Raw genomic sequence first — 27,761 nt, 5'->3', positions numbered from 1 at the left:
CACAATAATCCTTTGCTGTGAGGGTAACAGTCAAAAACAAAACAAACATAGAGATATGCTTAGAATGTTCTACTTAAGACAGCATGAAAAGCAGTGACAGAATCGTGTGAGCTATCCTTGGAGAGCTCATCTGTAAGACTGCCAGATGCAATGGAGTGAATACTCCCTGGGCTGGGTGCAGTGGGCTTCCGAGGTGGTGCAAGTGGTAAAGATTCCGCCTGCCAACACAGGAGACTCAAAAGACACAGGTTTGATCCCTGGGTCGGGAAGATCCCCTGCAGTAAGAAATGGCAACCCACTCCAGCATTCCTGCCTGGAAAATTCCACGGATAGAAGAGCCTGGTGGGCTACAGTCCACGGGGTCACAAAGTGTCGGATATGACTGGACACGCATGCACGCCCTGGGTGTAGCAGGAACAGCAGTGGTTTGGGCATGAGGCCTCCTGGTATCAAAGCTCTGTGACCCTCTTCCTGTGTGCCAAAACATACACTTGCTTGTTTAAAAAGTGAGATACTGGTGCAGCTAACCTTAAAATCCTTTTGCATTTTTAAAATTCTGCTTTTAAACATTACAGGGAAGAAAGCACCTATTACCACTTCTCTGAAATTCATGAAGGCTTGACGCCTTGTCAACACTTCCAAGAAGTGGAGTTTTCCAAACCACAAAAATGCACTCAGTTAATATTTACAGAAGGAAGATAACTTTCGTTCCCTGGAGAAAAGTCACATTTGCAGGTAAGATCTGACAGGGCAGACCGGTCTTACCTGTCTAGAATTGGAACCCCACTTTCACTTGCTTGTTGCAGTTAGAAACGGAGGAGAAAATCATTGCTTTCATTTCGAAGCAATTTGGGGAGAGAAATTTTTCTCCATACAAGTTGCAAATATCCAACTGGAACACGCTGTTGCTCTTAACACATAGGCCTCCTTGGAATGGAAATTTACCTTGTGGACTAAGCCACAAAAGGACACCCCACTTCCAGCACGAGCCACCACATAGACAGATGTGTATTTGGAGGGGAGTGATGAGGAAAGAACACATAAGAATAAATGCACTAAATCAGTATTTACACCAGGGGTGACTGACTAACGCCAAGCTGAGATTAACGTGGTCACTAGCACTAACTTCTTAAACCAGCTGTTCTCAACCCTGGCTGCAGGTCAGAGTCACCTGGGTGCCATCCCCCACTCCCAGCAATCACCCGCTCCCGGCCATGGGGTCCTTTAGTGAGCTGGATAATCAGAATCAGTGAGGTTCTCCTTACCCCATCAGCATCATCCTTGGCAGATTCCATTCTGCTAGGAGTCTGCCTGTGAATAGGCAGAAAGAGCAATACATTAAAAGAAAACTGAAAAATCTGATGACCAGTGGCTTGTGCTGGACAGAAGGTTAATGTTAATACTTAATTCTTCCTGCTGTGTTGAAGTATTTAAACCCCATTCTGAATGCAGGGTGCAGAGAGAGAGAGAAAAAAAAAAAAAAGAGGCCCTCATTGGGGCCTGGAAATGCCTGTGAGACCCTAGGATGATTTTCTGAGTTGTGAAGCAATGGCTTTTTAAGCTTCTATCCTGCAGATAAAGACCATTTAGTCCTGTCCCGCCCCCAACACGACCGACCTTCCCTGGCCCTCCACCCCCGCCCCCACCCCCGCTTCAGGGAAGTCTTCCCGCATCTGTTTTGCTTGGCAACACACACTGGCATTCCAACGCAGGCCACCTGGCCACCGAGAGAAGGTTGCAACACATTCATGTGGCAAAATAAGAAACCTGCTCAAAAGGAAAAACTATCTGCACGGAGGGCTCTGGGAGCACAGGTCAGCAGATGCAGGGCTCTGCTCCCCAAGGGAGGCGCCTCTGAACCGCTTGGTACCCTGCCCCTGACCCCTTCCTGGTCGCGAGGCTGAGACACCACTCCCAGGCCCGCTCTCTCTAATGGAACTTTCCACCCTCCGAGGCCTCCGGCGGCTTCTCCAAACCCAGCACCTCTGCACAGGCCTGAGGCGGTCGGTTCCAAGAAATGAGCAGAAATTGGCTGAGGCCACTTTCTGATGCCTTAGGCAGGACATCAGCACAAAACATTGGGAGCCTGGTATTTATTTCCCTTTGTTTCAACCCACGTTATCAGGGAAATTGTCGCTGGGACAAAGAAGCATCAATTTCCTTAGCTGCGACTTAAGAATGCTCTCCCCGGCTCACGTCTTCTCCCTGAACCAAGGCTGTGACCGTGTTTCAAGGCCTCCGTCTGTCAAGGAAGCACGAGATGAACCAGAGGACAAAAACAATGACCTCAGAAACCGGGGAAAACAGATGCAGCAAGCCCTGCTCCCGGACACGACTTCTGAAAGGCCTGCCTCTCTCTGGGGGTGAGGCCTGCAGGCTAAACGAGCTATTTTAAACGCTGTGGATCTGCTCCACAGCCCACACATTATTCATCAATGGACAATATGGCTTATAATAAATGCAATCTGCAAATCAGGAGCAGACTGCCTGGTGCAAAAGTGCAAAAAATAAACCCACCCACATCCTGCCATGACACAGGCAGCAGAAAGCATCTTGAAAGAACACTTGAAAGAAACACTTGAAAGAAAAAATGCTTCCCATTTTCCAGGCACTGTGACACCACAGGAACAGTCTCCGGTACTAAGGTTTGACAGCCTGAGAACCGAGGCTAGACTAACTAGCCTGAGAAAACTCACGACTCCTCTGAGGTTCTGGAAGAGGAAACGCAGCCAAGGCCCCGGCTCTGCCCGCCCTGTAAGGGGACGGGTGCGGCTCTGAGGCCTCCCCCTTTCCGCCTGCAGCCCCCCTACGGGAGCCGGGGCGGGCGCTGAGGATGTAAACGGGATCGCACCTGCCGTCAGCAGCCTCCTCCGTCCGTATGACACCCACTCCATCACCAAGGGCGTCAAGGGCTGAACACCCTGTCCCTCTGCACCCACTTCAGCCCTGTCCCCCTCCACACTGGTCCTCCTACCTCCAGGCAGGTGCTGGCAGAATAGGTCTGTGGAAGGTAGGCAGATAGGCAAGGAAGGGATTCACTCAACTCCACATCTGATGGCAAGGGAGGAATTATTCATGCTGATCACCACCCACCCCATACCCCACCTCCCCCCGCAAATTCTTCAACAACTGTTCACATTAAGAAACAACAGGTTGAAACTTGCTAACTGTGATCAAGGAATTAAAATTCTTCGGCAAATACAGAAATCGCATCACTGGTGGTTTCTACCTTCAGTCTTTCAAAAACACAGCTCCTCCCGCTGACCCACCGAGACAAATCCCGGCCATCTTTCCAGATCTGGTTCCGATCCTCCCCTTCCGTGACATCACTCCTGTCCATCATGACCCACAGTTCCTGTCCTGTGCATAAGCATGCCTTAATGGTGGGAATCTAGGAGGCTGGGAAGCCTGGTTTGCAGACCTTTCTGTGCAGCAGACAGAACAGCTCAGACGAGGCATGTGTGTCCAGCAGAAGCAATGACTCAGGAGAACAGGCACGGGCAGGCACTGGGTCCCACCACAGGCAGTGGGTGACAGACCGCTTACAGCGCTTTGCACGCTGCACGTTCAAAAACAACTACTGCACGCTTGTGAGACACAAAGAATATTCTCAAGGGCGAAAATAACACCCTCAGTTTCCTCATCTTTAAACTGGAAGGGAACTGGTCTATGTAATTCTTAAGGAAACTCACATCTCTAAGTTTATAAACATAAAACAAAAAAACAACTCTCGCTGCATACACTTGTCAAAGGAGAGTGCCAGACTACGGGATACAAGAGCTAATATAGTTTCAACCGAGGGAGCAGGCAGGCCCTTAAGCACATGGTGTTTCTATGAAACCATTTTCAGCACTTTGTCCTTTGCTAGCATCTGGGTATCCTCACAATATATACGTGAACGTGTAGAATATCATATCAGGATTTAAAGAAAAAAACAAAACATGGCTTCTACTATAAGAGGTTGAAAGTGAAAAAGTGATAGTTGCTCAGTCGTGTCCGACTCTTTGTGATCCTATGAACTGTAGCCCACCAGGCTCCTCTGTCCATGGAATTCTCCAGGCAAGAATACTGGAGTGGGTTGCCATGTCCTTCTTCAGGGGATCTTCCCAACCCAGGGATTGAAGCTGGGTCCCCTGCATTGCAGGCAGATTCTCTACCATTTGAGACAAGAGGTTAACAAACTTAAATACTGAAATTACATTAAAATGTTTAAAGTTATACTACAATTTAGCATCTCTTTTTTTCAAGTGGAAAAGCATGATCACTAAGTACATACTGAATAGATACTAAGCTTAAGGTGCTTTTACTCTTGAGAAAGATACGAGAAAGAACCCAGAACTAGGCTGCTAGTGTGCAGTGTTCGACCCAGCCCAACTCCTTAGGAAAATTGAGTCCCATAATGGACCTTCTAGCCTGAAAACCTCTATGCTTTGAAGAAGCACTAGGTTCTTCAGCTGGAACTTAGTACACGTGTTTCAGTTTTTCTACTCCACCTTGACTTTTCTGCTCAGCTCAGATTTTAAACAATCGGACCACAGCAACTTTTCTGTCCTCCTTGAAGAGTCAAATACCTAGCTGGGCATTTAAAAAAAAAACCTCAACAAGTATGATAATGAAGCTTTAAAAGGTCACTCAAGGAACTGGATGAGTTACGACATTTGTGGGTCATTAAATATATTTTAAAAGTTTGTCAGTTCTGGATTATCCCAGAGAGTAAGAATAAAAAACTATACATCTATCAAATTATTTGAAGCCTCACATACCTAATATAATGACATCCCTACCCTGTCTGAACCTCCCAGAAAAAGGTAAGCAACAAAAGATCATGGATTAAAAGCAGATTCCTCAGAGTTATTAGAGATGTAAATGCCACCTAACTTGCCCTGATGTATAAAAATGAAGCCCCAAAAGAAGGTTATGCAAATTCTGAAAGGCAAATTTGCCTGGGGAAACGCTGGTCTTTTCCCCCCTGGAGGGACTTCTTCACTTTCTGCTTACCACGTATAGGTCATAATACTCAGTACTAAAATAAATAAGTTGTTTCAAAGAAGAGATAGTTGGGGCAGACCCTCAAGGAACCAAAACCAAGTATCTGAACACTCAGTGTGCCCACAGGGGGCTTCCCGTGTAGATCAGTCGGTAAAGAATTCGCCTGCAATGCAGGAGACCCAAGTTCAGTTCCTGGGTCTGGAAGATCCCCGGAGAATGAATGGCAACCCACTCCAGTATTTTTGTCTGGGAAATCCCATGGAGAGAGGAGCCTGGCAGGGCTACAGTCCCTGGGGTCACAGAGAGTCAGTCAAGGCTTAGTGACTAAACCACAAGTGTGGCCACAACAATCAAACCAGAGAAAGCAGGGTCCCTTTCAACTCAATTGATGATACATCCATGACCTTTTCCTTCCCATGAAGCACTCTAGTCCAAAGTGTCAGAACAGCCCTTGGTTCTAAAATGATCAGGGTATAAAAAGCAGGCTTCGTGAAATTCAATCTACTTCACCTCCAGCCTGAAGATTACACTTCCTGTTAAGATGTGGTGATGCCCGGAGACCCGTGAGGTGTCCGTTCAGGACTCATCATGAAACAGGCTATTTCATTCAGGCCCACCCATGCAGCCCACTATTTCACTGCTATTCCCTCTTGCCCAAGGAAGCTATAGCAAAATAAATAAATAAAAACAAGAGATTTTAAAAAGGAAAATCCATTGGAAATATCATGCATCTGTGATGCATACTGTGTTGAGATTATTTCTAAAAATCTTTCTACCATCTCCATCTGCCCAGAAAAAATCACCAAGCTCCTAAATAACACATTTTAGCACATATTTTCAACACTCTGTCCTCTCAGACCTTTTTCACCATAAACTGCAGCTGACTCTACATCATGGGTACACTGGTGTTCTCTCTTGTGGAGGACATGGAATAGTATGCTGCCTGGTATGAATCAAGGGAAGTACATGACTGCAGACAGGTTACCGAACCTCTCAATAACCACCAGCCAATTGTAGAGTGGGCTTCCTGAGCTTCTTTTGGCATTCAGAATGGAAACTTAGATATTCTGGTATTCGAGCATTCAAGCAACAGTTTCAACACCTTCTATGAGTTTGTGCTTTTTCCTCATTTTTTGCAAATGTCTTGGAGTTAAAAAGGGTCAATGTATTTAGGGCATTGATCCATCTCAGCAGTAATGCAGTTGATTAATTTTATTTAAAAAAATCTGCTTGATCAAATTGCACAGACTCTTATTCAGAATTTTTACCATCTGAGCTATAGGGAAGTGACTATTTAGATTAGCCTCAGTTAATTTTAAACTATCAACTATACACAGACACAACATTGATTAAATTTAAGGTAATTCTTACATGGAGTAAATGTCTTCTGGTATTGCTAACTTTTGTGTAGAGATAACAATTTTCTTATTAGCATGTATTATAAAATTGTAGTTTTAGTTCAACGCCGAAGAACCCTGCCTCCAAGCTTAGCCAAGAGAAGCAGCTGCAGCATTTATGAAAATCTGCAGTATCCAATAAGGCCTATTCCCAAATACTGCCCTCATTTGTAAACCACACAACGTGGAAACTTTGTACAGATAACGTTAGATTCCTGCTCAAAAGCCACAGCCAATAAGAAGGAAAGACAAACAAATGGAAACATGGCCTGGTTTTAAAATAAATACACACACACACACACACACACACACACACACACACACACACACACACACACACACACACACACACACACAGCCAAAATGACATGGCAAACCAACAATATGTCTGAAATGCCAGCAGATATAACTACATTTAAGTTTCAAAATTTAATCGCACAAACACAATTAAAGGTCCTTTTGTCCGAGGCAGAGCTGAGGAACGAACTGCAGTCTCTTCGAGGCCTGTGTCACCACGGGGCACTGTTAAGGGCTTGTGATGCTGATTATCCGAGGGGCAAACACTCGGGAAGGCTGAGATAACGGGACACGGGAGATCAAAGCCAGTTTCCAAAGCAAACAATTCCAGGTACTCCTTAAATTTCTGTGGCCCTGTGTCTAACGCCCTGTGAACAAAACCGACTGTTCATGGCCACCCAATCGCCTCCCTCGGGGAACAATGTGTGCCTTATAGAGATGTGGGTAAGAGAGGAGAAGACCAACACAACACCGAACTGAAACCTCCCCATGAACCCATGAGCTGGGTGTCTTTAGCCTCCTTTTTCACTGACAAGGGAGAAGGCTCAGAGAGGGAGTCTCACTTCCTGGGACATGGCAGGAATCTGCAGAGGCCAGTGCTCCGAGGCACCCACTGAAGCTGCCATCTCCAGAATCTTCCGCATTAAAACGTCACATCACATAAAGCACTGAGCTGCTACACAGGTGTTTTATATGCAAAGATAGAAACATATTTCTAAAATTCCCATTCTGCACAGATACAAAAAATGATAGAATGTGATACTGTCATTAGGGGTGTGCCATCAGTTATCACACCTAATGACCGTATCACATACCTTCACTGGAAACAGTCAAATAACACTATTTAGCTACATGATGGTCGGAAAAGCTGAGCGAGATAGGCGGATAGTTATATTAAGTGAAATGAAGGCTGGCACTCATCGGATTGTGAAGTGCTACAGAGATGTGAGTGATCACCCACAAGTCCTTTGTGCTTCTGTGTGTACCCACCTACGACATTATCACCTACACTTTTCACTAATCCCTCCGAGTTACATAATATTGGAACACGCTTGTATAGAACCATGTTGAGAGAGACAGCTGAGAAGAAAAGTTCACAGAATCCGATCAGAGATCAAGTCAATGAAAGGACTGCTAGCTTTTTAAAAATTCACTATGTTGTGGTGGTGGTGGTGCTTTTAAATAAAGAAAGAACCTGCCTGCAACGCAGGAGACCGGGGTTTGATCTCTGGGTTGGGAAGATCCCCTGGAGAAGGGAATGGCTACCCACTCCAGGATTCTTGCCTGAAGAATTCCATGGACAGAGGAGCCTGGCGGGCTACAGTCCATGGGGTCGCAAAGAGTCAGACAAGACTGAAGGACTAATGCTTGTACATATTTTCCTAGAATTAATTTTTTAAGGTAAAAAGGAGACACCAACTAATACTAATGTCAGAAATGTTCTGTAGAGTCAAATCACCCTGTCTAAAAGAGGTCTAAACTAAAATTCTCCCCAAAGAAAAATAGCTTGGGGGTTCCTCTGCTGTTCAGTAAAATGAATTGGGAGTCACAGACGACCCCCACGCCGCTTCTGTGACATGGGTGTCCATGGGAAGGGCACAGGGGTAAATTCAGAGAGCCTCGGAAGAAGTAAAGAAAGAACATTCTTTCCCTGTAGCGTATGGCGTGGGTGTCAGAAGTGTTCTACCCCCACCCCCTGCCCCCCGGCCCTTTGATCTCTGTTTACATTATGAATTCTGTGTCAGCAAGAAACAGAGAGTCCCAAAAACTTTCCAAGGACCCAGTGTAATGTTATATACACAGTGGGCCTTAAACACTTAATGGCATTATTAATGGGATTAGAAAACCATGTCCTAAACTTGAAGGATGCAGAGCCGAGCAGTTACTACGCAGGCAAGCATCAGAAAAGGGCACAGAAATCCCTGATAAACAGGCTCCCTCTTCCTCAGAGTCACTATCGCGCAGTTAGGAAGCTTAACCCAGCCAAGGAACTCAAAACACTAATCTAAGAAAACAACTAAATTATTCATTAAATAACCATCAAAACGCTACAAAGTAAACCGATAAGTTATAAGCATTTTGAAATACTGTAACATTGTAACTGATAACTCTAAAAAAATCAATTCTGTCTTATATCACAGACTGGGTAGAAAAAAAAAATCAAGGATCACAAGAGGTCCCTAGAATCTGATTAGCATGTTTTTTTGGACAATCATGTTGCATTTTAAATTTATTTGTGACAGTCATGACAGGATGTCTGGGAGGCACAGAGCAAAGTTCTCAACAAAATAACCTTGTAATAAGGTCTGAGGCATGGATCGTGACATCTGAGCACCTTCGCCAAAGGAATCTTGAAAGGTTTTCCCCATCAAGAAAGATTTTTGACACCATTCAAAAGACCTGACTGTAATCGGTTTTTCATGTAAACTAATAACGAAATGCCCTTCTGTCCAAAGCAGCAGATATTTGAAACGTCAAAAGAGCCTGGTGGCGGCCAGACTGCAGACGCCCAAGTGAATGTTTTCCCTCAAGATAAATAAGGCCGTCGCAGCTGCTGCCTACTCTTAACACCCCTGCCCATCTGAAACACGTACGGAGTGCTGAATGGAGCAGACAGTTTTGTTACGAGACAAGTTTTGTTTCTGCTTCTTGAAGAAGCAAGTTTTCGCTTAAAAGAAAAAGCCAGATTCCTACCAACCCTTCGCAAATTTATAGAAGTATACAAAAATACAGATTCGAAAATAAATACTACTATGCTCTGGATGGGACTTATTTTCCACAAAAAACTCATTATTCTAGAACTTACATTTCCAAATGTGAAGAAATTTTATTTTCCACTCTAACAGTCCTTGAAAGTTAGAATGGCTCTCGCATGTAAATTACACACAGTGTTTGGTATGTTGCACTTGTTTTTTTAATCCCGGGAGAAACGTCAAGCCAAATGAGACTGTAATTATAAAAATCCATTTGTCCTGAACGCCTAACTGCAAAATGATTTAAAAGTCTGATAAACTGTCAAAACGTGGGATAAGCATGTTGTCAATATTCATGTGGTAGGTTGTCCAGATTCAGCATGAAAATATGTGGCCCAAAGAAGTCTACACCTGTTGTGATGGTACTTTCTTGGGCTGAAGGTTAGATGCTATCATCAGAATTTTGTTGAAATCTGTACCACTGTATAAAAACGGTATTGGTTCAGACCAAAAATATAGCACTTCCTAATGAAAGGGCTAGAGATAATAAAAGAAAAGGGTGTATAAAAGTGAAAAGAAGAAACGGTTGCATTAACAGTTACAAAGTTATATTAACAAGAAAAATATATTGACATTTACCACCTGATTATATGCCTTTAAAATGGTGAAAGACAATGATGGATCAGTGATAAAACTCACACAGCCAAAAATATTTCTCGACACAAAATAATAAAAGATGATACGGATCCACAGCCAAACTGAGTCATCCACTTTGAAAAGTCACAACTCACAACTGAAATCAAACACAAAGTCTCCTAGACATTTCACTGCCGTATCCTGCAATCCAGCAGTCACAGGAAATTCAAGGAAAACAACCCCAATTCAGAATACAAGGAGCTTGTCCTCTGAGAAAAAAGAAAGCACGTGGCCAGTGATTAGCAGCAGTAAAAGCAAGCTAACCGGTGAAACTTCGCATCCCACGACCAACCATGGAAGCTGCAGAGTCATCGTTTGCCTGGTAGAGTTAGCAGCTGTCTGTCTGTACTCCATTTTGCTGGGAGGCAGCGAGCAAGAACACAGGCGCAATGAAGGCCAAAACCTGTTGCTGGGTTTCTGTTTCCACAGCTGGAGGCTGGGCACTTCACTATTCTATATACAGCAGCCCAGCTTCCACACTCAAGTGGGCAGTGTTAAGTTGCAGGGCTGTGCAATCCGACCATTAACAAGTCCCCAATCAGTTTCGCCTCGCCTTGGCCCCACAGGCCAATCTGCTTCAAAAACACGTTTCCTCCCAGCCCACAACTGTGGCTACCTTTGTTCACTATTACTTAATGGGACCAGAAAAAAAAAAAAAAAAAAAAAAAAAACCCCCACTAAGACAATAACATTATACAACCAGTGCCGGCCCTGTACAGCTAAAAGGCCACGAAGATGAATGGGTCCAACCTGACATATGCTTAATTATGAAGAAACCAGACAAGTTTAACCTGAGATTCTCTCACCTGGATTAGAACGGATTATTTTTTAAACCTGAGTGTTGTCACAGCCTGTATCTGCAAGCAGTTTTTTAACGCATTTCCAATGTAAACACACTGGGGCACTGCACATTCACTTAAAATGTAAGGACATCTTAAAAATTCTTTTATTGAGAAGGGAGGGAAACGGGGGAGAAAGGTTGTCCAGATTTTTCAAAACAGTCATGTGACTGCAGATCTAAGGCTACGATATTTTCTAAAATCGGCTAACTAGTTTCATGGACTTCTACCAAAGGCGGGACCACAAGTCGTGGACCCAGAACCCGGCCAAACACACTAAGTTACTCCGGCCGGAAGCAGGGAAAGCCCCAGAAGGGAGCAGGACGTTGTTTATTTTAATTCCGCTGCAGAATACGCCTGCTGGGCTAGAATCAGCCCCTTCCTCCTGCGGACGCACGGCATCGCAGGCTCACTTACCGGGGCGCCGGCTCCCGTGGAAGCCGGGCCGGCCGCGGCGGCGTCCTCCTCGGGACTCTGGGGGGCTTCCTCGGGCCCCCGGGTCACGAGGATTCTGAAGTGCTGCTGCCCCGCGTTTTGATCCTGCCTGATCTTAAACGTGCAGCCCTGGCCCTGTGGCGTCCTCTCGGCCGCCGCGTCGGTCCTGTGGGCATCGGGAGCCACCCTGCGGCCCCGCGGCGGCGCCTCCGGGTCCGCGTGGCCGCGCTCCTCCGTGGGACTCCCGCGCTCGGCCCGGGGCTGCGTGGGGTACGAGCTGCTCCTCTCTAGCCGGATTCGGGGATACCTCACCAACCTGTCCCCCTTGGTGCCGGTGAAGCCAAAGTTGAAGTCGCCGCCCGGCGTGGGCCCGCCGCCACCGGCTGGCGGCTGCTGCAGCTGGAAGACAAAGCAGCGCTTCCCGGAGCTTCCAGAAGCGTCTGGAACGTGCTGCAGGGACCAGCGCCTAGGCTCGGGCGCCGCTGCCGCGGGGCCAGCCTGACCCTCAGCCCCCGAGGGCGTCAGCCTCACCGGGCGCACGTCGGCGCTGGACGCGCGGTGCTGGACACGCACGGCCGGCGGCTCGGCCTCCTCGCGGCCGTCGGGGCCCGGCGCTTGGCGGCGGCCGCACGTGCCGTTGAGCTGCGGGCCGGGAGCCCCGGGCCCCCCAGGAGGGGAGCCGTTGCCGCCGCTGCCGTAGTCAAGGCTCTTGGCCTCGGGGGGCTCCCCGGGCAGCTCCGTGCCCGCGTCGCCGTCGTCGGGGGCGCCGTCGGCCGCCTTGCGCTGCAGCGAGATCTGCACGGACGAGCTCCGCGTGGGCCGCGCGTCCACGGGGCCCAGCAGCTGCGGGATGAACATGGACGTGCTGCGCTTGAGCGCGCCCACGCCTCCCCGCAGGCCCGCGTCCTGCGCTCCGCTCGGGGCCAGCGCCACCGCGCCGCCCCGCCGCGGGAGCGTGTGGAATGCCATGAAAAAGTCGTCTTCTCCCTCCTGGTCTAGGATCTCTGACTCGGGGGCTGTGTTGCTACGGCAGGAGCCAAAATGAAACCGAAGCCGATGGGCCATGGTGCCCAGAGGGCCAGGGAGGGACAGGGCGAGAGGCAACAACAGGCCCGGCGCTGCCAGCAGTCAAACCCCAAAGACACGAACTCCAAGGAAAAGCGTTCCATCTGCCAAAGCGTGAGCACTGCGGCACCAAGGGCGGCAGATAGCAGAAATAACCCAAGTGGCAAGCGGCATTCCAGGCATGATTGGATAAGAGCAGAAAGCTCTCATCCGCACTGGGACAGAGGGTAGGGTGGCCGGAACCACATGACCGCGGTCTCCCCCTCCAATGCCAGCTTCTGGACTTAGTGGAGTTTTCTTCCCCCTCTCGCTCTCTCTCTTTTTTTTTAAACAGCAAGAGCCTGAAACAGCACCTTCCCAGCTGCTGCTTTTCCATCAGACAGGAGTGGCCCCAGCAGGGAGCTCTCACAGCTGACTAAGGCAGCAAACACAGTCCGAGCCATGCGGCTATAAATCTCAGCACAGCGCGCTCGGTGGACAGTTCTTTCCAAACCGAGCTGGGCACCCGGGCGCTGCCTCACCGATGCGGGAGAACTGGCACCCAAGGCAGCCGCACAGAGGAGCCCCCGCTCCCATCGAACCCGGCAGCGACAAGGGAAACGGCAGGGCTGCAGGGAAGCCCTGTCGGGAGCAATCGGATGTTATGTGCCCCTCTTCCATATGATATCACCACACCACCACGACGGAATGCAAACTAATAAAACGTACTATAAATACGATTACACACCCCACAGAATGCGTGTCCCTTTAACGCTAAATAATTAGACCATGATCTACAAGGAACAAAATAGCTGAGTGGAGGGAGGGGGCGACCAACTTACTGCCAGTTGGGGTCTGCCTCTGGCTACCACGACATGTTTTTTTATTTGAAAGATGGGGAGGGCGGGGGACACAGTCTCACACATAATATGATTCTCAGATACGGCAGTGCCAGAGGAAAGGAACCCAGCTAGAGAAAACAACCCCCCTGTATGCCAGATAGGAGAAAAAACAACCCCCACTCAAAAAAAAAGGGGGGGGGGAGATAGTTGAAGAAGCGTGTTGCTTGTGGCTTTTGTAATAAATTAACTGAAATACCATGCAGAAAAAAAGGCTGCCTGGAGCAGACTGTTTTCCAGTAAGAAGTCAGCAGTATCACCCCAGCTGGGTTACAAACAGAGAATATTGTTACTTGTGAAGGGCTAGAAAGGACCTAAGTAATAAAAGTGAAAGTCCATGTTCAAAAAACTGTCATCGGACTTGTAGCTAATTTGGATATATTCTGTGTGTTTTAAACATACTCTTCTCTGTGAGCCAGAAACATCAGTTATTTAAAAAAAAAAAAAAAGAGGTTTATTTAGGAGGGAATAAAAAAAAAATGATGGGGGGCAAAGGGGGAATACCAAGCTGCAAAGAGTGACAAAAAGTTTTATTTTAAAATCCGCAAAGCATGACTCTGTCAACAGCTCTGGAGTCCAGGGTGTGGAGGATTAACCCTGTGTTTACACACATTCAAACCTGTTTTCTAAAGGCATGGGTTTTAAATGCCAAAAATGATCTCTAGGAGAGAAATGGAAGCCAGTTTGTTTAACGCGAAAACTGCCGAGCACCACTACAGTCACGTATTGTCTTGGCTGGATTAACAGGCAACAAAGAAAAAAAGCACCCGCAGCAGCCTTCACTGCACAGTCACAGCACTGCCGACGGCCTGGGGCAAAGCTGGGTACACAAAACATGATTTTTCAGATAAAGTTTGTATTCACGTGGGATTCCTTAGAGCTTGGCATTCATTCAAAGCCTTGTTGGGCTTGAAACTCTAGTTTAGGGCTCATGGCAAGGCCATCTCCACAGTCATTCTTTTAGATAATGGACATGGAAAACAAACAAAAAAAAATCTTTTTACAGTGTATTTCTTTTAATAAAAGAAAAATAATGAGTGAAAACCCATCTGACAGGAGGCAATTTTTCCCCAATGTTGACCCTTTCTTCACCTTCAAGTGTTATTATCCTCAATAAATGAATAAGGAAGAATTAGTCCATGGCTGCATGTGTATCTCCGGGGACTTGATGTTACTCGCTGAACGTTGGCCGAATTCAGTGTTTGCTGGATAAAGATGGAGTGCCAAAAACTGTACCTCAAGCAGAATTTCTCATTGGATTTAACAAGAAAATAACTTCATACACAGAGCAAAAGTGATTTAGCTATTCAGTACCACTAAGTATCACCTAAGGTATAAAATGTCAAGTTTGATGCAAAACCACTGAAAATCTACATATTTTAATAGAAAAACTATCAGGATGGTGGGCCAACATCTGTTGATTTCCTAATTTGGAGAGTAATACCAGGCACAGGAGATCAAATATACTCCCAAGTTGCATTCTAAGGGCTAAGGCTTGGCGATGCATCACCACTGGCTTCCCTGGTGGCTCAGTCGTAGAGACACCGCCGGCCAATGTAGGAGATGTGGGTTTGATCCCTGGGTTGAGAAGATCCCCTGGAGAAGGAAATGGCAACCCACTCCAGTATTCGTGCCTGAGAAATCCCATGGACAGAAAGCCTAGCGGGCTATAGTTCACGGGTTTGCAAAAGAGATGGATACAACTTAGCGACTAAATAACAACAAATTCACTGCCACTGACCTGAGACTTAAGAGATGAGCAGTTACATAATTACATAAGGGCTCTAGACCTCAGTTCTCTCATTTGCAAGGACAGGACACTAAAGGAGATATTATAAGTCTCCTTCAGATCAAATATTCTATTAAACTTAAGCTAGTCAAGTAGTTCCAGTTGAATTCTGCAGAAAGTAGGGTTCATAGGACATTTATTTTAAGCAAATAATATATGGTTGAACCTCCGTATGTATGTGTTCTACATTCATGGATTCAACCAACTGTGAATCAAATATATTGGGGAAAGGGGGTAATTCCAGCAAGTTCCAAAAAGTAAAACTTGAATTTGCCTCATACAGGCAACTATTTACATAGCATTTACACTGTATTTGGGTATCATACGTAATCTAGAGACAAATTTCAAGCATACAGGAGAATGTGTTTAGGTTACATGCAAATATTACACCATTTTATATTAGAGACTTCAGGGTCTTTGGATCTGGATATCTGCAGGAGTCGTGGTACCAGGCCCCCCATGGAGACTGAGGGATGACTGGACATTAGGTTTTAGGACACTGAGTTCAGGAACTCAAAAGCAGATTTGAATACAACGACTACACTCATTTATAATATAAGGTTTGCCAAAGTTTGTTCAGGTTTTTCCATAACATCTTACAGGAAAACCTGAACAAACTGTTTGGTCAACTCAATACCACTTCTGAGAGTACATTAAAAGTTTGTACATATCATGATAATATTCATTTTCATAGTTGCAAACCTTGCCTTGTGAGTACTTGGTGTATACATTCTAGGGAGTTAATTTTGGCAAATGTATTAACCCAGATTTGCTTCTGAAATTCCATTTCTAAAATGAAATCTAAGTTGTGTCAGTTACATATGTGTGCACGCACACGTGCGCACACAAAATATACAGCTACCTACTACCAATCTATATAAAATGTTACTTGCAGCAAATGTATGTCTCAGCATTCTGGTTTTTTGAAGGTGCTTTCTATGAATTTCCCTTGAGAAAGTACCACTTATAAAATAACTTCTTAATTTTACCTGTTAAATATATTCCCTCTTGCTGTATACTGTTAATTAGATTTTTGTTTTCCCAAAGAGATTTGATACAGACCATGTCACAATCACATAGTCTGGCTTATACATAAAAACCCTGGAAGGGTCACTTACATGAGTAATGGCCTTGATCATTATGAACATTAAGCTAGTAATGGGACAAAAATGGTCTTCTTGAGGGACAAGTATACTGACAGACGTACAATATAAATACAGATTTCTAAACTACGGTGCTCTAAAAAATTCAGTTTTAAAAAAAAAAAAAATGAAGCCAAAATTAAAAACTAGGACCCACTTACCAGTCTGTTTTCATCAAATACTTCAAACAAGAGTCTGTGATTAGATGGGTTTACCTATAAGGGACAGAAATAATATGTTTTAAATGGGCAGAAATAATTCCAAGGAATGAAATAAGGGACTGAAAGAACAAAATACTTTATAAAGCACTCAAATCAATTGTATGCTGTAAACAACCTGCTCTTCCATCTATGAAGTTTTCTATTATTGACTTCTATATTATTCTATGCCTAATATTTAGACATATCAGAAGAAAAGCTTTTTAAGTGCTGCTTTTCTAACATAAGAAAGGATACTTCTACATGGTTTTTAACAGTTCCTAAATCTCCCCTAAAAAGGCACCCTTATGTTTGTACACCAAGGCTACACCCTCATAAAGGTCTACGCCTGAGAAAATTTCTTAGGCAACGATCAAAAATCATGAAAAAAACAGTAAAAAGCAGCTATTTACCTTTGTGTGCATGCATTTTAGGCACTTTCTCCTTACACTTTCTCCTTACAAAAACACATGGCCCCATTTATTCTCAAAGCACCCCTATGATGAATACAACTGCTGCTCCAATTTCACAAATAAGGAGTTGAGACCAGGAGGGTAAAGTAACTTGCCCATGAGCCCGCAGCTAGTATGCAGGGCAACCAGGAGCTCCAGCAGGCCCGGCCCAAGCGTCTACAGAGCCTGCGTGTGGACCCACGAGAGAAAAGAGAAATAAGAGATGGCCCCTCTTCCAGCAACGGCGGGGTCAGCGTCAGAGCCCCTGGCCTTTCGGTGTCTTTCTGCTTTTTTCTGTCTCTTTTCCCAAACCTCACTGAAATAGCAGGAATCGTCTTCAGACCCAAGTGTCAGGTGCGATGTATGCTCATTTCCATTCCTGTACATAAACCCTGGAAACAGCCTTCCTAAATCAGGACTCCTCTCTCACTAGCGGAGCCCATGGGGAGTGTGAGTCCTCCTTCCCCAGGGTCAGAGGGGCTGTCAGTGGGAGAGCTGGAGATGGGACCCAGGTCTCCCAGCACAAAGCCTCAGCTGTCTCACGAGGGAGAAGCCAATGAAAGAACACTTGACGGTGCAGAGAACACGCCTTGTGCTCCGGACCCCTAGGCATGCTCTTAACCTGGAGATGGAGCAAGCAGGTGGTGGGGGGAGGGAGCGCAGTGTCTGTCTGAAAGCTCAGCGCGGACCAGTGCGTCCACACTCCGTGACGGGGGCTGGGATGCAGCAGACACTCGATAAAGATTTGTTCAATGAATGGGACAAAGAAATTTTTAAATGACCCCCCCAAAAAATCAAGTTTACATATCTTTAGGGCTAATATAACCTGAAAAAAATTTTGAATGTAGTAAAATTTACAGAAATGTGGCCAAGGTGGTTAATTAATTTTTGTCTCCCTCAAACTGAAAGAAGTCTAAGTAGTTTGGAGTATTACAAGTGGAAAGCTATATCTGAGAGTTAGTTACAGGCCAATAACATCTATCTGCCCCCATTACTTTTTCAGTCTTTCACAAAGTAATTTAAAAATACATCTGGTGGTGACACCATGTAAAAGCCCGTGTGTCCCTCAGGTTCAGTAGAGGCTAGACACAGGATCTCACCAAGAATTCAAATATCAATGCCATATTTTAGCTCTGAACATAACAGAAAACAGATGTCATATGTAGTGATCTGCGTTCAGAGCACATAAAATATATAAAATACTGTTGTGACTGAAAGGAAGAAATCAGGACCATTATCATCAGTTTAATGGTAATATTGTGCTTTGGGAATCTACACCAATCAGAAGATCTTATCTATAATACTTCTGGAGGTAGAGTAGTTTTTAATAACACAGCTATTCAGACAGCTAAAATTAATTCATCTTGAAGAGAAAAACCCCTATTTTCCATTAAATAACTGAACAGAAAAAAAAATAAATAACTGAGCAGCTTAATAGTTTCAAGCTTTTAATACCAAAAAAAAAAAAAAAAGCAACAACCACATAAACTCACTGAAAAGTAATTTCCATTAATTTACAGAACTCAGTCATTTCTATATGTAGCTCTTCTAGATATTAAATATAAAAGGTTGAGGAAATTTTGCCTAATTTGGTAATATTTAAACTGCAGATGTAGTTTTATATTATACACATATGCTCACACTTAATAACTGAATTGTAAAAATTTTCTTTCCAAATTGGAACATGATTAATCAATTTTAGGCTTCTTTTTAATCATGCTGCTTCTACTGAGCTTATACTTCACTGAAACAATTAAGCTGCTGTTTTAATTTTACTTTATTTTTTAAAGAAAAATTTGCATAAGAAAGCTAAACTTTGCTATTTGGATAACTTTCTTTTTGATTCCCTCAAAGATCCCCAAACGAAACAAGTCCAGATTTTGTTACCACTAGTTATAGTTTTTGCAAATTTGGGATACACTAGAAAGCTACCCAACCTTTTCTCATATTAAAAGGAATTTTGTAATAAAAATTTAATAGCTATAACTCAGTGAGTCTGTTGAGATTATATATCAATCTAGTCATCAATAACAATTATGATCCCCCGCCCCAAGAAAAGAAAAACTTACTCTAAAATAAAATTCTTCATTCCACTTTGGGTTCAGCGTCTGGAAGAGAAATCATCTTGTAATTTCTTTTACAGTCTTTGCAACGTTAACAGTTACTGCTACAGTGCAGTCCACATATTTGCTTAAACTTTTTTTTTCCCGCTAAAACATAGCTAAAGAGATTTTCAAAACGGCAATTAAAGAAGCATTTACATTATCTCAGACTATTCTATACACCAAACTAGATGGGGAGGGGATGTGTTTATGAAACAGACAATTCACAGATAAGAAACCATAAATTTCATGCCATCACCATGAAAGTAAAGATAGGCTTCAAGAAATTAACATTGATACAATTATTGTATCAAGAACAAATGGACTTTGTTCACTTCTCTCAAACTGCTACAAATCTGTTTTGGAGAATCATGAAGCAGGTGGCAGAAGGGTGACAGTATTCACTATTTACACAAATACAGAAATCTAAAGACCATTTTATAAAGAACAAGATTGATGATCAGATTATATAACATGCAAAAACTCTGCCAGTTATAAACCAAAAGTGAACTCTTTCTCCCTAAATAACTAGGTTTACATATATTTATTCACCTACCTCTATACTTCAATCCTCTTCTCTATCCATCCACATCCATCCATCCATCCATCCATTCATCTGCATAGCAATCCACATAAACATACATCTCACAAGGTTATGGAAAGTACACTTTTGTCCTCAGCTTTGATAAAAGATAAGACTGACAAACAGCCTTTGAAACTAAGATGAAACATAGTCTGGAAGACTACATATACACATGTGTTTGTGCATTTGGACAAGCATTATGCTCTGAAATGAACATCTCTCTCAAAAACTGTATGTAAAAATGAGATTGAAAAATCACCCCCTCACCAAGGACTACAGAGATTTTTAAGTTAGAATGATATTTGCCTTTATCCATCTATCTGTAAAACCTAGTGCAAGAAACAGCAAAATAATAACACAAAGCATCATAAAAAATAAACATAGGCTGTGTACAACACTGAACTAGCATTAAAGATAAGAATTAGCAATTTCCCCACCCACAGCTCAAGGGGGAAATCGAACCCTAAATAAAAGGGGCTCACGCTTTTAGTTCCGGATGTAGCCTTGGATGTAAATAAGTGAACGCGAGCAGGAGGGAGGAAGGGGAGAGGTGCTGCAAGCCCAGGGCTGCGGTGGCTGCAGGGGGCCAGGAGACCCGCTTCGGAGAGACGCGGAGGGGGAGAGGCAGAGGACAGGTGGGGTTAGGGGCAGACAGGTGAGGCCGGAGAACGCGTGCAGCGCCGGGCACCCGCCCACGAGGAGCAGAGGATGATGCAAACGGTTCTCCAGCACCCCGCGCCGCACAGAAATACTAACCGAGCCGGGCACACAGCGCACCCCCTCCCGGGGGGCGGAGGAGGGGGCCCTCCCCGCGCAGGGAAACGCGGTTCAGTGCCCCCGATCGCGGCTCCGCTTCTCTGCTCCTTCTGCGTCCGGGCAACCAGGCCCCTAGCTGCCCCCCCCCCCCCCCCCCCCCCGCCCGGCGACAGCGCCCAACAGGGAACAATGGCCTCCGTCCTCCGCAGGAGTCCTCCCCACCCATCAAAACGCCGGCCCCTGCTCTCCAAACTCGCCAGATTTTCAGGGCCAGTCAGAAGGCCAGGTGGGAGACACGCTAGACTGTTGTCGCTTCCTTTCACAAAATGACCTGGCAACAGACCCCAGGCGTCTGCACAATAGCAGGAAGAGTTACCATTTTTTAAAAGCCCTCGCGCACTCCAGGAATTGCTTATCACAGGGTGTATTAGACTGTTTACCCCTCAGATGGGGAGGGGAAAATAACGGGGATCCACAAATACTGCTGAAGCACAGATAAGAACAGTACTTTTGGTAGAAAGCATGCATCTTCAATAAATGCCCCGAATATGCGGTAAATATATGATTTAACAGATACATATAAAAACATGGAGTAGATGAACTAAGATATAAGTATAGATATAAATCTATGTTCTAATGTATTTTATAGATGCATATAAAAACATGGAAATGTGAATTAAGGTATAATTCATAGAGTTTTACTGTTAAGATTTTTTATTTGTTTTCATGTAGCTAAGCAAGTATTTTGCTTCCTTTGGTAATACCTGTTTTAAGTTAAACCATTCCCTTTGTTCCTACCAAATCCACAAGCCACTCCATTTCATTAAATATGTTTTAAATGGCTTTAAATTTCTTTTCATAAACTAACAAGTCAACAAGAACAAATCCATGTTTTGCTTTATTCTTTGCAGGGAAAAAAATTGCTACTGGTAACAATGCTTCTTTGACTATTGCTTTTGTAGTAAAAAAATCCATCTGCCAATCCAGGAGATATAGGAGACCTGGGTTTGATCCCTAGGTTGGGAAGATTCATTGGAGGAGGAAATGGAAACCCACTCCACTATTCTTGCCTGGGAAATCTCCATGGACAGAGAAGCTTGGCAGGCTACTAAGTCCATGGGGTCGCAGAGAATCAGACACGACTGAGGATGCACGCACTTAACCAAAAGCCAAAACCAGTGTCTTAGATTAATACTGAAAAGTTTGAACTCTGTTGAATTTACAGATTTCATACTAAGAGAGGTTTAAAATAAAAATACTGCCAGCTTAAAACAAAAACACTACAAAGCTCAAAGATATAATTAAATCAGATTAAATTATGATTTAAATGATGTTTAATTAAGGATGGACACTTACCTTTTTAATTGTTTTTGTTTGTACCAAAGCAAGTTCCCTATTCTCATCTGCTACGTACAATGAAAGTTTCACATACGGATCACTGTAAGAAAAAACAGGATTACACTTTTCATTTTAAGAATACAAAAAAGAAAGCAGCCATAACCTAACCGAAAATGCAAAAATATCCGTTAATGACCCAGTTTATGTAAATATTACAAACGAAGCAGTAACATTTTCAGCATGCTCACCAGGGAAATACACTGAGAAAAGTTTCTGACCAAGGATGTTTATTTAAAACCAAAACTAACATGAAACTCGTATTCTAACTTTAAATATCATCTTCTCTATTATTAATTAAAAAGAATTAATTTGCCATAGCTTCTTTTTACCTAAGCACATTCAGATTCTGGAAAGATTATACTAAAAATTATTAAAAGGCATATAAAATTTGTCCAGATTAGCAAAATCTAGCTTGAAAATTTAGTTTGCATCTTATTTTTATTCTGATTTCCATTATGTTGGTAAAAACTATTTTTCTTTCAGTGGAGGTAAAACAGGCATTGTTTATCTAAACCAACACATATCATCTTTTAATCTAAAAAGGAAAACACATATATAAAAAATTAAAGCCCAGTAAGTCAATAGAGAGTTGCCCAAAGTTACAGATTGTAGTAAAGTCTTGATTAAATTTCAGGTTTCCTGACTACAAGTTCCAGAATTCTAATCATTTCCTTGGGAAACTAAAAACTTTTAGCCAGAAAGTATACTGAAAGCATACTTAATGTGGATTATCTACTAAGAACTTGGTAAATCCACTCATCATATGTTCTAGAGTTGCTCATACTAGGATAGCTCAAATCTAGTGAAGCTATAAGAATCTGGAGTCCAGGGTCTTCTGTTTCACACTTGGAATCCTTAAATCATAGAAAGGGCCTTCATGTATTCAATCCCCAAATTTTCACTCATCTAATTATCTATAGCCGATGATTTATTTTCTTCCAATTTGAGAATTATCCTTTAGTAGTTATACACCATGACTATTAACTCTTACTTTGCAACGTCCAAGGTGTTTCTAAAGATTATATGGAGCATCATAAAATGCTTAAACATTGGTTTTTATTCGATAGCTCAATAAGTAGGCCGTGATTTCCCTTAAGGAAAGAGAAAGTGACAAGATGCAAAGCTTAGTATTAACAGAACTATATTTGATATCCAAAAGACAGAAATCAAGAGTCAGTGAAAAATACCAATGGTATACACCTGTAGTATTTATTACCCATAAAATGCATCTTAGTGGAAGCTACAACACATCTCCTTAAACACAAAAAAACCAACAATTTGCTCTGTTATATTCTGAGTAGATATTTTTATTTTTTTTAACATTCTGGTTTAGAAGAAGGTGTTAGTTAACCCTTTGTCACTTATCCATAAACCATAGATACCTTTTCACTAAAGGACATCTAACCAGATACCTAATCCTTTTGATCTGGACACACACAGCCTCAGAATAAAGATGAATAGAGAGCCAGGATGTAATCTAGGTTTAAAGACCCCGAGACCACCTTCCTAATCAGAGTGATCGTCTGGGTGATGGATCAGGAGCTTATTTCTAGGGTCAGTGGTTCTCTGGCTTTAGCATATCAGACTTGCCAGGGGAAGGGATAGTTAAAACATAAGATTGCTTGGGCTCCAACCCCAAAGACCCCCACAAAGGTCTAGTAGGTCTGAGGTGGGATCGAAGAATTTGCATCTCAAACAAACACCCAGTGATCCTACTGCTCAGGATTCAGGAATCATACTGTGAGAACTACTGCTCCACATGGTATCTGAAAAGAGTATTTTCCAGCTATAGACACCAATTTTCTATTTCCAGCCACCAAGTTATTGCTAAAAAGAGCTCACGGCCTGCTATCTCTGTTATCTCAAGAATAGACTCCCAGTCTGCCGTGGAGGTGCACACACGCTCACACACACACACAATCCCACGTCATGGAGAAGACAACGGCCTCTGCTGACTGCCATCTCTCCCCTCCATGCCCCTTGGCTTTCACGACTGTGGCCTGTTACATAAACTGCTGTGAAGAGCCAGGCGCTGGCTTTAATGGGGCACCCACGTTCTTCCTCTAATCACCTCCTGCCCTCAGTTTATACCCCCGTGAAGAGCTCACAGTGACTGAGGGTGTGGTCTCTGAGTCTGGGGCAGTGTCCCCTAGCTGTGACGAGGGAGGCTGCTCTGCATCTGTCTTCCTCTGACAGATGTCGGAGTGTGCATCCAGGTAGAGGTAGGTACTGGGTGACGACCTGAAGGACGGACCAGGAAACTTCCTGGAAGAGAATTCAGGGTGAACAGAGAACCAAAGGCCAAGGTGTGGGAGCTGGTGAAAGGAGAGTAGGGTGCGGGCTCAAGGGGAGGGAGCACAGGCTTGGGGAGGCTGGCAAACGGACAGGAGGGTTCAAGGGCGCAGGGTAGGGCGGGGCGGGGAGGGGAGCCCTGCCCAGGGGGCTCTCAGCACCACCTCCATCAGCAACTGTTTGCAGAGAGACCACACGCCCGGCACGCTAGCGCTAGTGAGCTGGGGGAACCCGTGGGCCACAGCGAGGACTAAATCATCAAAGGTCAACATGGATATGCATGGATAAAGAAGATGTGGTACATATATACAATGGAATACTACTCGGCCATAAAAAAAAAAAAAAGAATGAAATGATGCGATTTGCAGCCAGCATGGATGCAGCTAGAGATTATCATACTAAATGAAGTAAAAAGAAGGACAAATACCATACGCTACCACATATATGTGGAATCTAAACTATGAAACAGAGTCAGGGACACAGAGAATAGTCCGGTGGTTGCCAAGGGATGCAGGTTGGCGAGGCATGGACTGGGAGTTTGGGATTAGCAGGTGCAAAGTGGTATCTATTGGATGGGGAAACCAGTTTCCACTGTGTAGTACCAGGAACCATATTCAACATCCTGTGATAAACCAGGAGGGAAAATACGATAAAGAAGGTATGTATATGTCTATTTCCAGTTGTCATGTATGGATGTGAGAGTTGGACCATAAAGTAGGCAGAGCACTGAAGAATTGATGCTTTTGAACTGTGATGCTAGAGAAGACTCTTTGAGAGTTCCTTGGACAGCAAGGAGATCAAACCTGTCTATCCTAAAGGAGATCAACCCTGAATATTTATCGGAAGGATTCATGTTGAAGCTGAAACTCCAATACTTTGGCTCCCTGATGCAAACAGCTGACTCACTGGAAAAAGACCCTGATGCTGGGAAAGATTGAAGGCAGAAGGAGAAGAGGGCAACAGAGGATGAGATGGTTGGATGTCATCACTGACTAAATGGACATGAACTTGGGCAAACTCTAGGAAGTAGTGGAGGACAGGGAGGCCTGGTGTGCTGCAGTCTATGGGATCACAAAGAGCTGGACATGACTGAGTGAGTAAACAACAATATACACACACACATATATAATTCAGCCAGTTTCTTATACAGCAACACTTAACACATTATAAACCAACTATGGTGGTGGTGGTTTAGTTGCTAAGTCGTGTCCTACTTTGCAATCCCATGCCAGGCTCCTCTTTCCATGGGATTCTCCAGGCAAGAATACTACTTCAATTAAAAAATTAAAACTTTTTAAAAAGATAGTTTAAAAAAAAGAAAAAGACATTCATGAATGGCCCTTAGTTCAGCTGAGTGAGGATAACACTTTCCCATTTCATCAAGGGGAAGGCTGGAGCAGAAAGGTGCGATACGGACAAGGCATCAAGCATCAGAGAATGAGCAGGGGGATGCCAGCCCAGCCTGAGCAGCCATCAACTCTGCCTCAACTACAAGCACAGCTGGAACCAGCGCCACCATTACGGCTACGGCCGCCACCGGCCCAGCACCCAGCCTCCGTCAAGCATCCGCCTGCACCCAGCCGGTACTTGTAGGCAGCATCTCACTCTGCTTTCTCCATAAGCTTCTGAAGTTGGTACATGTTTCAGATGAAAAAATGAGAAAAATCAAGCAGCTTGTCCATGGTTAAAAAGGAAAGGAGGCGATGGGAAGGAACACAGGCATCTTTGCTCCCGAATCCAACCCTCTTGAGTGGACGCATCCAGCCTTCCCGCAATATGCTATGCTGACCACCAAAAGAGCTGGCCGGAAGAAATGTCTAGGGGCAGGAGTTCTCAAAATTCTGCTGAGTTGGAAAACATTATGTGCTGTAACTGCCATTATGACCTAATCTGTATCTTACTCATTTATCCATTTGGCTGCACCAGGTCTGAGTTGCAGCATGCGGGATCTTTAGTTGCAGCATTCAAACTCTTGGTTGGGGCACATGGACTCTAGTTCCCTAACCAGGGATCGAACCCAGGCCCCCTGCATTGGGAGCTCAGAGTCTTAGCCACTGAACCATCAGGGAAGTTCCAGGGGGGCTGTTTTAGATGGCTCATCTTATTTTCTTATCCAACTCTGGTTGGGGGAACAACCAGACTTGGGCTGTGTCTTAACCTTTAAGGAAGATCACACTTTTGAGATTTTATCTCCTTCTCCACACTCCAGATAACCAGCTGCGTGACCTTGAACAAGTCACTTGAGTACTCTGAACTTCGATTTTCCTATCTCCCAAATCAAGAGGCTCGGACTAAATCAGTGGTTTTCAAACTACAGATGCAGCAGACCCCTAGTTCTGTGCAACTATCTCAGGATAACTACAGGTTAGAATTTGCACCTTAATCTGTCTTATACATTGGTTTTTCATATTAGAATGTTTTGTGGCCAGGGTTCTATAACTTAAAAAATTAAAGCCACTGGACTGGAGGACCCCTTTTGGTTAGAATATTCTGAATCTCAGAACAATTTGAACTTCCTTCTCTTCTTTCATAGTAACAATAGCCCAGCCCATTTTATGAAAATATGAAAATATTTTATCTTCCTGAAGATAAAATAGGAATAGAGAATAAAACTCTACTCTCTCCATCAGGGTATGAAAGGTGAAGTCCACAATAGTGAGTATAAGAAACCACTCCTGATCATCATTTCAGTTCAGTAGCTCAGTCATGTCCAACTCTTTGCGACTCCATGGACTGCAGCATGCCAGGCCTCCCTGTCTGTCACCAACCCCCAGAGTTTACTCAAACTCAGGTTCATCAAGTCGGTGATGCCATCCAACCATCTGCATTCTCTGTGGTCCCCTTCTCCTCCCACCTTCAATCTTTCCCAGCATCAGGGTCTTTTCAAATGAGTCAGCTCTTCAAATCAGGTGGCCAAAGTATTGGAGTTTCAGCTTCAACATCAGTCCTTCCAATGAATATTCACGACTGATTTTCTTTAGAATGGACTGGTTGGATCTCCTTACAGTCCAAGGGACTCTCAAGAGTCTTCTCCAACACCACAGTTCAAAAGCATCAATTCTTCGGCACTCAGCCTTCTTTCTAGTCCAACTCTCACATCCATACATGACCACTGGAAAAACCATCATTTTGACTAAATGGACCTTTGTTGGCAAAGTAATGTCTCTGCTTTTTAATATGCTGTCTGGGTTGGTCATCACTGGGGTGATATTTTATACATGTTACCAGCTTCTAACCAACTTACGTACTAGGTATCAAGAACACATCACCCGAGCAACAACCAAACCAAAAGGCACAAGGCGTGGGTGTGCCTGGAGTCAGGCTGAGGAACAGTAAGCCTCATCAGCAGCTTCTTTTCCAATGCTTGCTCGCTGTCTTCACCTCCAATGACCTTCATCTGAACGTGATGCTCTGTGGGGGGTGGGGTGGAAGGAAGACTCTAGCTCCCAGAGACTTTTTCACACGGATCCACAGAAGCCCCCCGATAAAGGTGGCAGTTCCAGAAGAACCGACTGCCCTCTGACGGGCACTTATCTGACCCTAACTGTCTCCGCACCTTCACTACAAAGGGCCAGCCAAATCCCAAGGCCGATGGTAGGTTATGCTCGAGGCTTCCCTCCCGCTCCGCCGAGAACACCAGAAGGTCCAGGAAAGACACATAAAGAACTGCGTCTGCACCTTCTCTTATGGGGAGTAGATATAGGGCATAGCTGTAAGGGTAGAGGGTTCTGGTTTTTTCATGTTACTTCCTATATACTGAG

At 44.3% G+C, this 27,761-nt stretch overlaps 1 protein-coding gene across 7 annotated transcripts in view; it reads right to left on the bottom strand.

The window, feature by feature from the left end:
* Positions 1 to 27,761, bottom strand: part of NEDD4L (NEDD4 like E3 ubiquitin protein ligase) — a 360,734-nt gene that overhangs the window by 135,152 nt on the left and 197,821 nt on the right. For 3 of the 7 annotated variants that reach the window (XM_065932817.1, XM_065932818.1, XM_065932820.1), the window contains exons 3-5: positions 21,667 to 21,748; positions 18,939 to 18,977; positions 16,382 to 16,435 (exon numbers count right to left, since the gene is read on the bottom strand). In XM_065932817.1, coding sequence (XP_065788889.1) covers positions 16,382 to 16,435; positions 18,939 to 18,977; positions 21,667 to 21,748 — 175 coding nt within the window. Of the gene's footprint in view, positions 1 to 11,328; positions 11,863 to 16,381; positions 16,436 to 18,938; positions 18,978 to 21,666; positions 21,749 to 27,761 lie in introns of those variants that run through there. The other 4 variants (XM_065932816.1, XM_065932814.1, XM_065932813.1 and 1 more) reach the window with 4 other exon arrangements.

The sequence above is a fragment of the Muntiacus reevesi genome, chromosome 4, assembly GCF_963930625.1.
Source record: "Muntiacus reevesi chromosome 4, mMunRee1.1, whole genome shotgun sequence".
In the NCBI taxonomy this organism is placed as follows: Eukaryota; Metazoa; Chordata; class Mammalia; order Artiodactyla; family Cervidae; genus Muntiacus; species Muntiacus reevesi.
This window is presented reverse-complemented; position numbering and strand designations above follow the sequence as displayed.